The sequence below is a fragment of the Salmo salar genome, chromosome ssa16 (assembly GCF_905237065.1).
Source record: "Salmo salar chromosome ssa16, Ssal_v3.1, whole genome shotgun sequence".
Taxonomy (NCBI): Eukaryota; Metazoa; Chordata; class Actinopteri; order Salmoniformes; family Salmonidae; genus Salmo; species Salmo salar.
The window spans coordinates 22,289,511-22,304,697 of record NC_059457.1 but is presented as its reverse complement, the minus strand read 5'-3'; the positions used below and the strand labels follow the sequence as shown (position 1 = coordinate 22,304,697).

Below are 15,187 nucleotides of genomic sequence, written 5' to 3'. Positions count from 1 at the left end.
ACAGGCGTCCTTCCTATGTCAGTTGCCGGAGAGGAAGGAAACTGCTCAGGGATTTCACCATGAGGCCAATGGTGACTTTAAAACAGTTACAGAGTTTAATGGCTGTGATAGGAGAAAACTGAGGATAGATCAACAACATTGTAGTTACTCCAAAATACTAACCTAATTGACAGATCGAAAAGAAGGAAGCCTGTACAGAATACAAATATTCCAAAACATGCATCATGTTAGCTAAAAGGCACTAATGTCATACTGCAAAAAAAAATGTGGCAAAGCAATTAACTTTTTGTCCTGAATACAAAGTTTGGGGAAAATCTAATACAACACATTACTGACTACCACTCTCCATATTTTCAAGCATCGTGGTTGCTGTATCATGTTATGGGTATGCTTGTAATCGTTAAGGACTAGGGAGTTTTTCAGGATAAAAAGTGAACTATATGGAGCTAAGCACAGGCAACATCCTAGAGGCAAACCTGGTTGAGTCTGCTTTCCACCAGACACACCAGAGATATCTACTGCAGCCCTCATCCGCCACATGCAACACCCGTTCTGCCAGTCACATTCTGTTAAAGGTCCCCAAAGCACACACATCCCTGGGTCGCTCGTCTTTTTAGTTTGCTGCAGCTAGCGACTGGAACGAGCTGCAACAAACACTCAAACTGGACAGTTTTATCTCAATCTCTTCATTCAAAGACTCAATCATGGACACTCTTACTGACAGTTGTGGCTGCTTTGCGTGATGTATTGTTGTCTCTACCTTCTTGCCCTTTGTGCTGTTGTCTGTGCCCAATAATGTTTGTACCATGTTTTGTGCTGCTACCATGTTGTGTTGCTACCATGTTCTTGTCATGTTGTGTTTCTACCATGCTGTGTTGTCATGTGTTGCTGCCTTGCTATGTTGTTGTCTTAGGTCTCTCTTTATGTAGTGTTGTCTCTCTTGTTGTGATATGTGTTTTGTCCAATATTTACATGTTATTTTATTTTTATTTTTATTTTTTTTAAACCCAGCTCCCGTCCCCGCAGGAGGTCTTTTGCCTTTTGGTAGGCCGTTATTGTAAATAAGAATTTGTTCTTAACTGACTTGCCTTAAATAAAGGTTAAATAAAATAAATAAATAAAAAAACATTGAGAGATGAATTCACCTTTCCGCAGGACAATAACCTAAAACACAAGGCTAAATCTACACTAGAGTTGCTTACTAAGACAGTGATTGTTCCTGAATAGCCGAGTTACAATTGTGGCTTAAAATCTACTTGAAAATCTATGGCAAGTCCTGGCAAAGTTTATTTAGCAAGGATCAACAATCGAGCTGGAAGAGTTTTCAAAATAATAATTGGCAAATGTTGCACAATCCAGGTGTGGAAAGCTCTTATAGACTTTTTTTAACCTTTATTTAACTAGGCAAGTCAGTTAAGAACAAATTCTTATTTTCAATGACAGCCTACCGGGGAACAGTGGGTTAACTGCCTTGTTCAGGGTCAGAACGACAGATTTTTACCTTGTCAGCTCGGGGATTCAATCTTGCAACCTTTCAGTTACAAGTCCAACGCTCTAACCGCTAGGCTACCTGCCACCCCTTACCCAGAAAGATTCTCAACTCTAATCACTGCCAAAGGTGCTTGTACAAAGTATTGACTCAGGGGTGTGAATACTTATTTAAATTAGATATTTCTATTTTGAATTTACAATGAATGTGCAAAAATGTCTAAAAACATGTTTTCAATTTGTCACTATGGGGTGTTGTGTGTAGATGGATTCAGGCTGTAACACAACAAAATGATGAATAAGTCTTATATTTATGAAGGCACTGTACATTTCCCAATGCCACAGACTTTCAATATCCCAAGCATTCATACATTTAAAAGGAATAACGTGCCAGAAAAGAATGCTTTCAGTCATTTCTAGGGCTGTCAGAGTTAATCAGTTAACTCAAGTTAACTGTTTGTATTTTTTGTGCACAAATTATTTTTAATTGTGATTAATCGTATTGTCTGAAAGCGTTCATAATACACTGAAAACATCCAAAATACACAATATATTCAACTAAAAACAACACTGCAATGTCAAAACAGGTTGACATTGTGGTTAAAGAAAGTGGGCTTCATCTGTTTACCTGATTCTACTTCCCATTACTTTGGAAAAAATCAAGATGTCAATATTTTTGTCATGCTTTTTGTATCAATTGTTTTAAAATACAGCTCAATTTGAGCAAATTCAGAATTTGCGATAAATCGCAATTAATCACAGCAAATCCTGCGATGAACTCTATTGCATTTTTGTATCATTTGACAGCCATAGTAATTTCATTATCTGTTGTAATTAAACCCAGACTGTTTTATTATTACCATTTTCCATTTTTGTCTGGTGATCTCTGGACCCAGCTGAATCAAATTATTTCCTTTTCTTTAATTTTTCTTGTCTCTTTGTTGCCTGTTTGGCCTGGTGAGCCTGCAGCACAGTCACAGCTTCATCCACCTTGGAGCAGAGACACTCTGGAGACTCCAGCATGTAGAGCAGCCCAGAGTTGTCAATCTCCAGCAACATGCCAGTGATCTTTCCTGCCAGACTGGGGTGCATGTTCTGGATGAGCGGGTAGAGGCGTTGACCCAGCATTTCCTTCTGTTCCTGAGGAGGAGCAGCAGCCAGCATGGAGGCAGTCAGAGGCTCCTGGTCCTGCACATGGACAGCAGGCTGCTGCTAAACAACCTGGGGAAGTGTATGAATGTATGAAGGGTTGCGCACTCCTGCAGCATACTTGTACTGAGGCATGTGCACTGGGGTTACAGCAGCTGCAGCCTGGGCGGCCATGCGATGAGGGGTCACCATGTTAGACACGTTGGGCCTCACAGTGCTGAAGGTCGCTTGCATGTTCTGAAAATATTGTTGTTGGGTTATCCAGCGAGGGCTGGGTCTCCGCCCTGCCAATTGGTTGGTATTGTAATAAGAGGTATGTGGAATGGCATCCATGAAGTAGTCAGAGGGAGGTGCTAAGGGAGAGATGCACTGATTGATTTAGGCAGCTTGGACAGTTATGTTTGGACAGTTATTTCAATCACAGGTTTATGTATCCATTCCTCAGTAACCCAGAAGATTGAAATGAAAGTCCCCATAATAAAATGTGGGTGTATTTTATAATCTGTTATTATTCGGGCAATTACACGCCAGACCACCAGGGACAGACAGATGGTGGCGGTAAACACACATCAGGTGATCTATAAAGACACGTTTGAACCTATGGTGAGTGTGGATGGTGGGAGAGCTCACTGTTCTTACCACAATCAAACCAACGCAAATGAATGCAAGAAAACGCAAGAAACCCCAAACAAGATACAAAGGATTACTACAGTCAACTCTATGGATCAACATTCATTCAAGGTAACCACTATTGCTAAATTTGAGGCATGTAAAAAACAAGTCTATTTCATACTTCTCACCTACCTTCCCATGATAGTTTGACAATTTCCTTCTTGCAGATATCCTCTAGTTGTTCTGTCACCTCAGATACAAAATTCTTCACAAAATGAAAAGATATGTGTGGATTGACACATATGCTGGGTAAGGCATCAGATCCAGGAGGGACACAGAGAGACAGAAAACTCTACAGGGAGAAACAGGTTGAAAAACAGAAATGTGGAGATGTTTTATCTAAAGTTTATAAGTTCTTTTAGATTGTTTTGCTTATATAGACAGACTGATGTCACCTGGAAGAAATGGACGTGATCCTCTGTGTGTGAAAGCTGCTCCAGCTCGGCATCTCTCCTCCTCAGCTCAGCTACTTCCTGCTCCAGCTGCATTTTCCTGGGCTGTTATCTGCTGCTTCACCTCTGAGTTCCTTCTTTCAATGGAACAGATCAGCTCAGTAAAAATCCTCTCACTGTCCTCCACCGCTACCTGTGCAGAGAGCTGTTAGAACACACAGAGAGAATGAGGGCCCATTTCATTCAGCCCAGGAGAGACTATAAGGACTTTTCTTACCAGCATTCAATTGACAGCCAACATCTAAAACTGATCTTTACCTTAACCCTAACCTTACACCAAACCCTTTACCCTGACCCTAACATCATTTTAACCAATTCTGAAATGAAATACTGGTTTGCTGGTCATGTTAATATATATTTAATTTAAATATAGATGGCCCTAAAACTCACATTCAGAGAGACCACAGCCTGTCTCAGCTCCTGCATCTCCTTCTCTTTCTGCTGGATTCTCTGCTGGGATTTCTGCTGATTCTCTACCAGCTGTTTCTGCAGAGAATGGTGACAAGATTTTGTAACGGCTCCTTCCATGATATTCATGTGAAATAGGATAGTCCTTCAAACCACTGAGACGCAGAGATGCAGCCAGAAGAAGGAGATATGTCTAAATATAATACCATAATGATTGCATTTTGTGATGTGTCAACATATTATTGTTATTATTATTACTTATGAGAGTCACCAAATTACTGCAACAATATAATCAGGCAATTTTGTTCAAGTACTTTGACATCTCTGGCCGTTGGATGTTTTTCTTACTCTTCCAGTTATATCACCTTTGACATAAAACACTTCCATTTGATATGAGGTACAACAACAATATGTTGTAAAGAGATTAAGAAATGTCTAAATGCAGATCTATGATGTTTAACAGTGGAGTTATCATTCTTACCTGTTTCTCAGTCCTTTCTGCTGCAGCTGTATCATGGCCTTTATGTTCATTCATTGTACACAGATAACAGATACACTGCTGATCGGTACGGCAGTAAACCTCCAGTGGTTTGTCATGATGAGAGCAGATCTTCTCCTGTAGTTGTGTGGAGGCTTTGACCAGCTTGTGCTTCTGAAAGGCAGGGGATTCAAAGTGAGGCTGGAGGTGAGTCTCACAGTAAGATTCCAGACACAACAGGCAGGACTTGACAGCTTTGAGTTTCCTCCTAGTGCAGAAATCACACTCCACATCTCTAGGTCAAGCATAACAGAGAGCTGGAGGAGCAGATTTGAATCCTGTCTTCTTCTGTTTCTCCATTAATTCAACCAATAAGATGTTTTTCCTCAAAACAGGTCTTGGGGTGAAGCTTTCCATGCACAGTGGACAGCTGTAGATACCTTTCAGATCTTCCTGATCCCAGCAGCCCTTAATACAGCCCATACAGTAACTGTGTCCACAGGCAGTAGTCACTGGATCCTTCAGTACACCCAGACAGATTGAACAGCAGAAGGGATCCTGACCCAAAGTTGCCTCTGCCATGTTGATACACACACTGACTGACTGACTGAACAGTTATGGACAAGCATTGGGGGTGTTGTCTGTCTGCTTACTTTCATTTCTCTGAAAATGTTTGTGACTTCCTGGTTCTGCCTGTCTAACCACATTGAGGGTTTGTTTGGCTAATGGCCAAAATATAGTCATAGATTGTATTTGATTTTTTATTAAACCTTAATTTAACTAGGCAAGTCAGTTAAGAACAAATTCTAATTTATAATGACGGCCTACCAAAAGGCAAAAGGTCTCCTGGGGGACTGGAGCTGGGATGAAAAAATAAATTAAAAAAATATCGGACAAAACACACATCACGACAAGAAAGACCTACATAAAGAGAGACCTAAGACAACAACATAGCATGGCATCAACACATGACAACACAGCATGGTAGCAACACAACATGACAACAACATGGTAGTAACACATCGTGGCAGTAGCACAGGGTACAAACATTATTGGGCACAGACAACGGAAGGAGATCATTAAAACACGTTATTTATGAAATTATATTATTCCATATATAGAGATATATCATTAGAAAATCAACATTCTCTCTGGGGTACTTGGGGATAAGTAACAGACTAGATTGAAATCACTGAACAACAAATCTAAGTTTTACATTTATTATTTTCATCCAGTAGGTGGCAGAAAAGTTTAAAGTAGAACCTATTTTCTCTCCAAGAAAAGGAGTACTCAACCGCGCGAGAGACAGAGGAAATGAAAGGAAAGGAAAAGGTAGAAAGAACAGTATTCTCTTTACTATGGTTTAACTTTTACATTCATTCTCTCACCTCAAGGAAGAAACGATCATGTGAGAAAAATATAGGCTAAGAAATAAAGGAAAACCTTTAAAGATTTAAATGAATTAAAAGTACTAATAAAATCGATGAAACAATGTATGGTAACGATTGACTCAACGCCTTGATCTGATAATTCATTAATTAATTATATTATTATCAATGTTATTATGATGGGCTTAGTTTTAATAGCGTACATTCTACTTGAAAAAAGGCAGCCTCTAAGAATAGTCTAAATCAAGATGTATCTCATTTTGCTTTTCGATGTTCGAGTTTAATCAATAAAATGCTTAATTCGTTAAATTGTTTAGTAGGCCTATTTATGAGTCGGTGAATGGACAGCGACAGGCCATGTTGTGCAACATGAAAACAAAAGTCACAATTTTGAAATACATCGATTTAAAATACATTTAATTAAAATAGTCTCCTTTTTGAACGATAAAATAGGGTCTATGTTGCTTTTTTAGACAACTGGTAAACTCGGGGATTCTCATCAAAACGCATAGGCCCACTGTTTTCAGAGGACAATACTCCACCTCCACATCATTATTAATGCACATCTACCAGCAGTGGTAGACCACGAGCGGTGACCAGCCGGCTGAGTCTGTTCTATAATGTATGGTTTGGACAATGGGTGCGCGTGGACAGATTTCAGCGCAACTTTAGAGGTTGAAAAGATTTGAAATCCAAACCGCTCCTCTCTGACGAACTCAGCCCGGATCACCTGAAAGGGTGATATCTCTTTTCAAAGTAGGCCTCTATGTCTGTCTGTGTAATTATCAACAGCAGGTGAATGGGAGTTAATTGGAGATTGGGGGGGGGGGTGTTCACCTGCTGTAGGTCTATATATTGAGGGGATGTGAGCCCCAATCTACAGTTCGAGCGGGACCTTTCAGTGACAGCGCCCCATTTCGAGCAACGGGAGGGAACATGGTTTTGGAGGAAGATACGTGCCACACCCGATGGACAGCACAGGTTGTATAAAATGTGTCTCTGAGCTGAAATGGCTTGGTTAAAAAGGAAAGCATGAAGCTTTTTGCTTGGGCTAAATAAAATGTTTTGTGTTGTTTATAAATAGATTGTTTTAAGTATAGGCTATAGGCCTATCCCACAACTGGAAAGGCAAAGAACTTGTGAGTGGAAAACTAGATTAACACAAACGAATTATTTAACTACGTCACATTTTTTCTAAAGCCTCCACGTCAATATGGGGATGAAGGTGAACGGCCGTGGGGGGCAACGCTTGCGGCATGGCATAGAGTGGGCCTAGATAAGAGAATAGATATCCTCATCCTCGAGAAAGAACTGTTGCACCGGTTCACTATCCGCCATATGAGGAGCGTCATTCGATGCTGCCGCAGTGTGAGCGCAGGAGCTGCATGCGCACTCAACAAGCCCTAAAAAAACGGAGAGATCTGTGTGAACGCTTTAGAGGCTAAGGACATTAATAGTATAATGAACATTTAATGCTCGTAACAGTAGGCCTATAGCCAATACACTTAAAAAACGGTAATACAATCAAATATAATCTAAAATGATTAGTATTGTCACCATCAGCAATCTTAATAGGCTATGTTCGCAATATCCATCAAGTGACACACGGCACGGGACTACTGTACGCGCCGCACGCGCTAAAGAGATCCGTGACTCTGACGAACTGTTCACCAGCAGCAGGAGGAGAGGGATGAGGGCAGCATGGATTACTCCCTCTCCACTGGGTTAAGATGCTTACCAACTAATTACCTTTCCATCTGAAAATCCCCGGCCACGCAGCCCCAACAGACAGAGTGCTAGGAGAGATGAAGAGATAGAGGGACGGGGAGGCCGGTGGTGGAGAGAGGAGAGGATGGGTGTTTGGGTTTCTTTTTTCATTTCAGGATGAGGATGCTGTCCTTTGGGTGATGTGGCCTTCGATCAGGTATGGAGCTATTCCTCGAAGAGGGGGAGGTAGGGGGAGAGTGGTGAGTAAAGGGAAGAAAACAGTCCTTGACTAGACATAAAGTTGTATACACAACGTTGTATAAGCTTTATACACTTTATTATTTTTACGTAGGTAAAGTGCGGTTTAATAATTTCGTTTCATGATTATGTAGAGTTATTGCCCAGTGCGCTTTATGGAATGTAATTTCAGTCACAGATGTCGCTGCATTTTAAAAGAGAAAACGATAGGCCTAGTTTTCATTACAAAAATAAAAAAACTTGGCATTTGGTTCGAAATTAATGTTTTCTATGCGGTGTTGATTGAAGTGCATAAATGTTTTATAGGCTATTGTATGTTAACTGTGTCATTGCAGCCTGATGCCTAATACAATTAGCAAATAAAAACTAGTAGCTTCGCCTTCTGAAAAATGTGTTTTATTCAAATTGTAATTGTATTTAACCTTAAAAGACATAGCTTCCTCCTACAATGCAGTTTAATCAAATACAATTACTTAGCACTCTAAGTAGCCTAATTATAATTCGTTCAAGTTGGCTACTTATGCGTTATAGATCATTTATTTGTAGGCCTACAACAAACAATATTATCACTTTTAGGCCACATGAAAGCTAAAGCAGTGACTTCGCGGGTTGAACTGTAAAAAAATATATCAAGGTCATACCTGGACAGCTATGGGCCTTAACTACCCTCTTGGCGAACCCTCTCGTGCACTCCTTCAAGGGTTTGTGTTTCTAAAACGTTCCTAAAATAACAGGAGGTGGAGGAGCGTAGACTGCATAATCATCACAGACAAATGCGATTATCCACCAGTATCGAGGGCATTCTAAAGAAAGGTGAAAGTCGCTCCCGCACGCAACTAGGCCTGCGGCTAACCAACTCTTCACATCGTATTCCTGACTATGGGATTAGGTGACTGAATAATAAAAAGTAACAGACGGTTTTCTGTAGAAATTTAAACTAAGCCTATAACCTAATATGTATTATTGCTGCTATATCCTATTTATTCGTTTAATTGAGGCGTTTTGATTTGCATATAGGCTACCCGAAGTTAACGGTTAGGCGGATAGGTTTGTAACGTTTTTATAACGTTATAAATTAGAATTTACTTTTTCTAATAGAAAAGGCCTATAATACCAGTGAAACGTCTGTTGCTAACCATTTTCAGGGGCATTCCTCTCACCATTGCAAAGGGCCCACTCAACTTGCTTAATGACAGAGGTCTCTCTCTCTCTCTCTCTCTCTCTCTCTCTCAACCAACATTGCGCTTTAGGTCTATTGACGATTTCTTCCAGAAGCGGGAAGAGGAGCTCTGGGACCCATTTGGAGCATCTCAGAAATCACTTAGTGCATCATTCCACACAGCTGTGATCAATCTTCGAGCTGGGTAGTGGGTCTGCATGGCACAGAGATGAATGTCTGCCCCTCTCTCCGTGTCCCGATAACGGATGTTTGTTCTAACCTGTTTGTTCTAGCCAGCTGAACAGAAGGCATGTGCAACGCAGCCCATAAGGACATGGATATAAGAAACTTGTTGCTGATTTGAAGATTTGAAGTAGTAGAATTGAATACATGGCTAATGCTGTGTTGGACGACATGTTGGGACACATTCTTTTAGAACACATAGAGCATAATTCTTCTCTGTGTAGTGTGGAGTAAGGTCTGGTGTTTGAGAGAGTGCTTTAGTCATGCATTTCATACAAGCTCTGCCTCCGTTCATTCCCCTTTTGTGGATCAGAGACAAGGTAGAAGATGTAAGCAATAACTTGACTTGAGTTTCTATCATATTTCTCTGACCTATCCAAGTTCACAGGGGCGGGCGGCCTGTCCATCTGGCATTTTGGGCAAATGCCAGATGGGCTGGTCCATTTTTAGCCCAGTAGGACTGTCTAACTTGTGCCCCTCAAGGTACAAAATGGGCTGGTATGGGGGCCTCAAAGAAAAAACAGAGTGGCTGCGGTTCTGGATTTTCTGTAACCCGACATGCTGTTGCTGAAAATACGGAGATTTCTGCATATGCGGGATCCACGAGCCTACCTCCTTTCAGCTGCTGCTCAGTAATAATGGGAAGTTCTTACCGACTCAGATCTTTTTGACTCAGTCAAAAGAATGAATCAAGCTCATTCCATTCATTTGATTCAGTAATGCCCAGAGCATGCAGGACCCCTACAGGCAAATGATGAACTAAAAGCTCGAAGGAATCATGATTGCACAAGTCTCTCATTCACCATAGGAGGCTTATTGGAGCTGCCATTTGTGACTGAAACGTATAAAACTGTGCTTCAAACAATGTACATTTGTGATTGCTAGGCATACAAATAAGATTATTTATTGATACATTTGAAACAAGATCTTGTTGCGGCCGCAACCGGACTAGATTGTGTGAACGATTCTTGGCGGAATGCTTGACTGCCGCGAGGGAGATCAGCAAAATATTGTTTACGAACTGCAGCAGCCCACCAAAACGATTTGTTCCAGTGTTAGGCAGAGTCAGGCTGTGTATGTTTTGATTCTACAAAGCTGTGTCCATCGATAACATTCAATAATCAATTCATTGCATTAATTGTCGCACCATGCGATCACCTATCAGTTCTAAACATGTATTTCCCTTTCTGCTGCCTGCATTTTTCTGTGAACACATGATAGACAGTTGGTAGGCGCGTATTAATCCTACTTTAGAATTTTTTTGCGGCCAGCAGGTCAAAAGAACGACTAAAATGAACGAGTCACTCGGAAAAGCGACTCATGACTCTCAAGTCAGTAAAAAGAGTAGTTCAAAAAGAACGAATGGTTCACAAACTGCACATCACTACTGCTCAGTGCTCAGTCACTCTGTGATGCCACTGCCGCTTGCACACAAAACAGGTAGTCAATAGCAATTTAATGGTTTAAAAAAGAAATAATTATGATCATTGCAAACATAGGCTAAACAGGAGGAGACTGCAGTGGGCAGCATAGCTATAAAGATTACATTCCCACTCAAAATGCTAATTGTTTTACCCCAATGCATTGTTTAGACTGCGTCTTGCTTATGCTATGGCAATATCAGTTACAGAGAAGGTTGTAGCCTTCATATATATTTTTGGAATGCTCATTGAAATTGCAGTTGTTCAGAAATATGAGGCAGAGACATAAGGCTGGTTTACAGTTGGTCGATCGACATGCCTGTAAACAGTGGTCGCAGTAACATCATGAACATTCTATTGTCATCCAACATCAAACTTGTTGTCGTCGTTATGAGTATAAAAGTATAAACACAAAACGACAACCTGTGCATAACATCAGCATTCTGGTGTTTCAAATAGACTACTTTTTCTATTTGAACACCAATAAGCCCAAAAGTTTAAAAATGAATTTAATAAATGTCAACCTAGCAAGCCAGGCAACAATGTTTTGGTTCATTGTCAGCTAGCTGGCTAGCCAATTCAAATTAGGGCCAGAGTACAGCTGACAACATCTTAACTTTAGCTGCTTTTTATTCATTATTACAGGAAAATAAACCAACGACAACAACACACCACATTATTCACAAGGTAAAATTGCTTACGGTTGTGAGTGTAACAAAGGGTGCGTTCGTAAATTCACTCTGGAGTGCCAGAGTGTGCTCATAGTGCGCTCTGGGCATTCGTAAATTCAGAGCGTTGTCAGATTGTCAGTTTGTAAATTCAGTGTTTCACTCTCGGAGAGTTCAGAGCGCACACTGGACGCTCTGGCCGAGGAGTAGGGTTGATCCGAGCGCTCTGACCACACAATAGCAGTCAAGCACCCAAGCTAACTGGCTAACGTTGGCTAGCTTGCTAGCTACTTCCAGACACAAATGAGAGAACACCCCACTCTGACCATTTTCCTCGCCCTAGCAGAGCTGGTTAGACTGTTTTCATGTTATCCAGAGCGTTGGTGACTGTAACTGTGCTGCTGGCAACAATTTAAATACGTTTTTTTGCTGACGTTTACCGACACCGGCCATATTCAACGGGTGTTGAGCATTCGTAAATTAATCAGTTATTCTGCGCTCTGGCACACTCAGACGAGAGTGCTCTGAAATTGGAGTAGATAGCCAGAGCGAAATTACAAACATGGCCAAAATAGAAGTAGGTCATTTTTTCGGAGAATTTTAGAACTCCTGTACCTTCTTGTCACAGAGGGATTTAGTGTTGTTGCTGTAGCATCCCAGTAACCACAACAACAGACATTGCGACAGTCACAGAGACATTAACTTTTTTCATGTCTGTGCAACCGAGTTGCAGCGACGGTCTACAGACATTTCACCGGACTATAAATGAAATGTAGTTTCCAATTTGTCTACAGACATGTCGTTAGACCAAGTATAAACTGCTCTACAGGCTACATCATCATATCGATCAAATTTATTTGAGGGTTCAGAAGAGGGTGAGTAAAGAGAGAAACGTGAATGTTTATGTAAAATAGCACATGCACAGAACGTGGTTCGGATCCTTAGTTTCGAGAAGTTTCCAGAGGGGTGTGGCAGGGGCGAAAATTCAGTATTTGTAGCCTCGGCCAAGAAAAAAAAGGTCCGGAGTGTTTCAACTGACAAGACCGATTTCTGATTCCAGTCCGCCCCTGTGGATCTGTGATGGGAATAAACAAAGAAGGTAGGCAACAACTTCCTGGATTGAAACACAGCTCTGCCATGTTCTGTGTTTTGTCCTGCCCTGCATGGATATAGTAGGCTACCCATGCAGCATGCCCTGGTGCTGGGCTGATGACTCCTCCTGTTCTGTGTATGGCACTGGTAGAATTCACTGTGAAGGCACACTATCAGTGAATTACCATTGGGCCATAAACAGAGTAGAGAAATAACCAAATTACCCAACATGCATCGCTGACACTGTCCCCTACCCTCTGCCCTCTTTACATTCTATACACCAACTGTGTAAAATTCAGTGTTGATGAAAGTCTATGACCATGATTGTGTTCTAACAGCTGTGGTGAGACAAACAACTTGCTATTCATCCAACTATTTTAGTTTTCTTCAGGCTGGTGCTGTTGTTTAAGACATGGCCTCCACTCGTCTTCTTTTCCCATTTTGGCACTAGCACATTTTTGCTTCTGTATATATCTGTTTGAGCAATCATGTGTAGTGCCAATATAGGAGGAGACAGACACTCAACACTTGTCTTTTTGGTTTGTTTGGACAGAGGTTGTATAGAACGTGGAATAGTGATACATAGGTGATAGGTCCTGTAATCGATGTGCAGTGTCACTGATTTGACAGAAGCTGAGGGTGGGACCAATTACTCTGTTTCTTTAGATTCATGAGTACTTGATCACAATTTTTCTTTATCTTTCCTACGGACAGAGAAAGAGACAGACAAAGAGATAGGTGAACTCCAGAGGGAATGAAAAAGAAAGCGAGAGACCGCAGAGGATGATCTATAGATCAATGGTCTTGTTCCTCCTATATCTCTGGTTGCTATGGAGGTCTATACTCTGTTCCAGAGGCCCTGAATGCTGTAACCTGAGCTGTAGTCTCAGACACAGGTCTCATGACTCACACAGAGCCTTATGATGCTTTCAGACTTAATGCATTCAAATCATTCTACAGCAGTCAAGTTCCAGGGTCTTCCAAGGATGATCATTATTAACTCCTTTGTGACAACTGGACAATTCTACTGACCAATAATAATCAACAGAATGTGCTCCACCGATGTATTTATGGTTGCCTCGCTCACCCCGGTTTTTGGCAATGGTAGAACTCACACTGGTGGGCTAGATGGATCCGGTGGTTCTAGACTTGCCAACAACTGACTGAGAGCTTACCAGCCAGCCAGATCCACCCGGCAACCACGTGGCGACCACTCCCTTCAGGCCAGATGTTGATGGAGTTAAACGACAAGAATGACACTGGAGCCTTTGATGACCAGAGTTCTTTTAAACCTGAGACACGACAGGAGTGTCAGGTGAGCGTGACTCATTGAGTGTTGATTGGATGAGGCAGAGAGAGGAGGGGTGTGTGTGACAGGTGTGTAAGTGACTGTGGGCGGAGCAGAGAGAGGGTTAAACAGACTGTCCCCTCCTGCACCCGAACAGTCTCAGAACACTCATCACCATGGAGGCCGGGAGGAACACAGCCATTACTGAGGTTTTGTGACCCACCTAAAGCCTTCTGGGGTTTAGACACACAGACAGACTTCTTCAGTGTGGCGACCAAACCTTCTTCCTGTTCTGACTCTTCCTCTCTCCCTCCGGTCCCAGGGCTCTCAGTAGCTGTGTGCCATCCCCCTGGGGCATCTGCGCTATGATTAGCTGATTGTAACACACACTCCCAGAGTAACCTTACACTTCACAGAGGAGTGGGTGTGAGTACATCTCAGCAATAGGGGCTGTAACAGAGATCCATACACACCCCCATTAACCCCACTGGAATGAGAAGTGCATCCTACCGAGATTTGCCCCAATCACCGAATCAATCATTCAATTTAATTGATTCATGTGCTTTCCCAGTCGTAGGGATGGTTTTGGCTGGGGCTCGAGATGGGGCTGGAGTATAGGGCTGGGGTTGGGCAGTGCGTGAGTGTAGTGGAGTATGTAGCAGTGTAGCAGTGATGTGCGGTGGATTAGAGCCTGCGTTGTCCCTGCAACAGCAGAAGGGCCTGCTGTAAATCCTGGGCTTTAGCATTAGCCACAGCCACCGCAGCTTATGATGCAACCAGCTCCCCCTCTACGGCACCACGAGAGGGGAGTGAGAGGGGAGGAGAGCAGGGGAGGGATTGAGAAAGGAGAGAAGAGAAAAGTAGGGTGCAAAGTCGTCTTGATGATGTCATTTTGACACAAATCAGCTTTCAAACACTGCAGTTCATCGGGTTCAACACAGAATGGGGAGGTTCACACACAAATGCACGGATGCATGCACACACATATCCATAGCATATGGTTAAACTGGTGGCTATAGCGAGAGGGCAGTGTGCTGCTGACACACTGACAGCTGCTGGTGGTGATTAGACCACGTAGCCATGATGGACGGGTTTCAAAGACACACACACACACACACACACACACACAAAACCACCTCCACTTCATCCTGTGACGGCTCTGTCTACTGGGTTTTGCTGTGCTTACTTCCTGCAGGAGATTGGTGGGCGGCGTAATAGAGGTGGGCGGAGCTGGGAGGGTCGTCAGTGCTGATGGGGCACACCTGTGAAAGCTCAGCTGTGGCATAAAGCCACTGTTTCCCCATTCAGCAAGATAT

General features: G+C 42.2%; 1 protein-coding gene across 1 annotated transcript; it reads right to left on the bottom strand.

Annotated features, from left to right (window-relative positions):
* Positions 1-1,780: 1,780 nt before the first annotated feature.
* On the bottom strand, positions 1,781-5,295 carry LOC106573364 (E3 ubiquitin-protein ligase TRIM47). Its single transcript, XM_045697056.1, is given in 6 exon segments — positions 1,781-2,990; positions 3,442-3,601; positions 3,705-3,795; positions 3,797-3,906; positions 4,152-4,247; positions 4,651-5,295. Coding segments are annotated over 6 exon segments (1,632 nt in total). The 5' UTR covers positions 5,230-5,295; the 3' UTR covers positions 1,781-2,394.
* Positions 5,296-15,187: the final 9,892 nt, after the last annotated feature.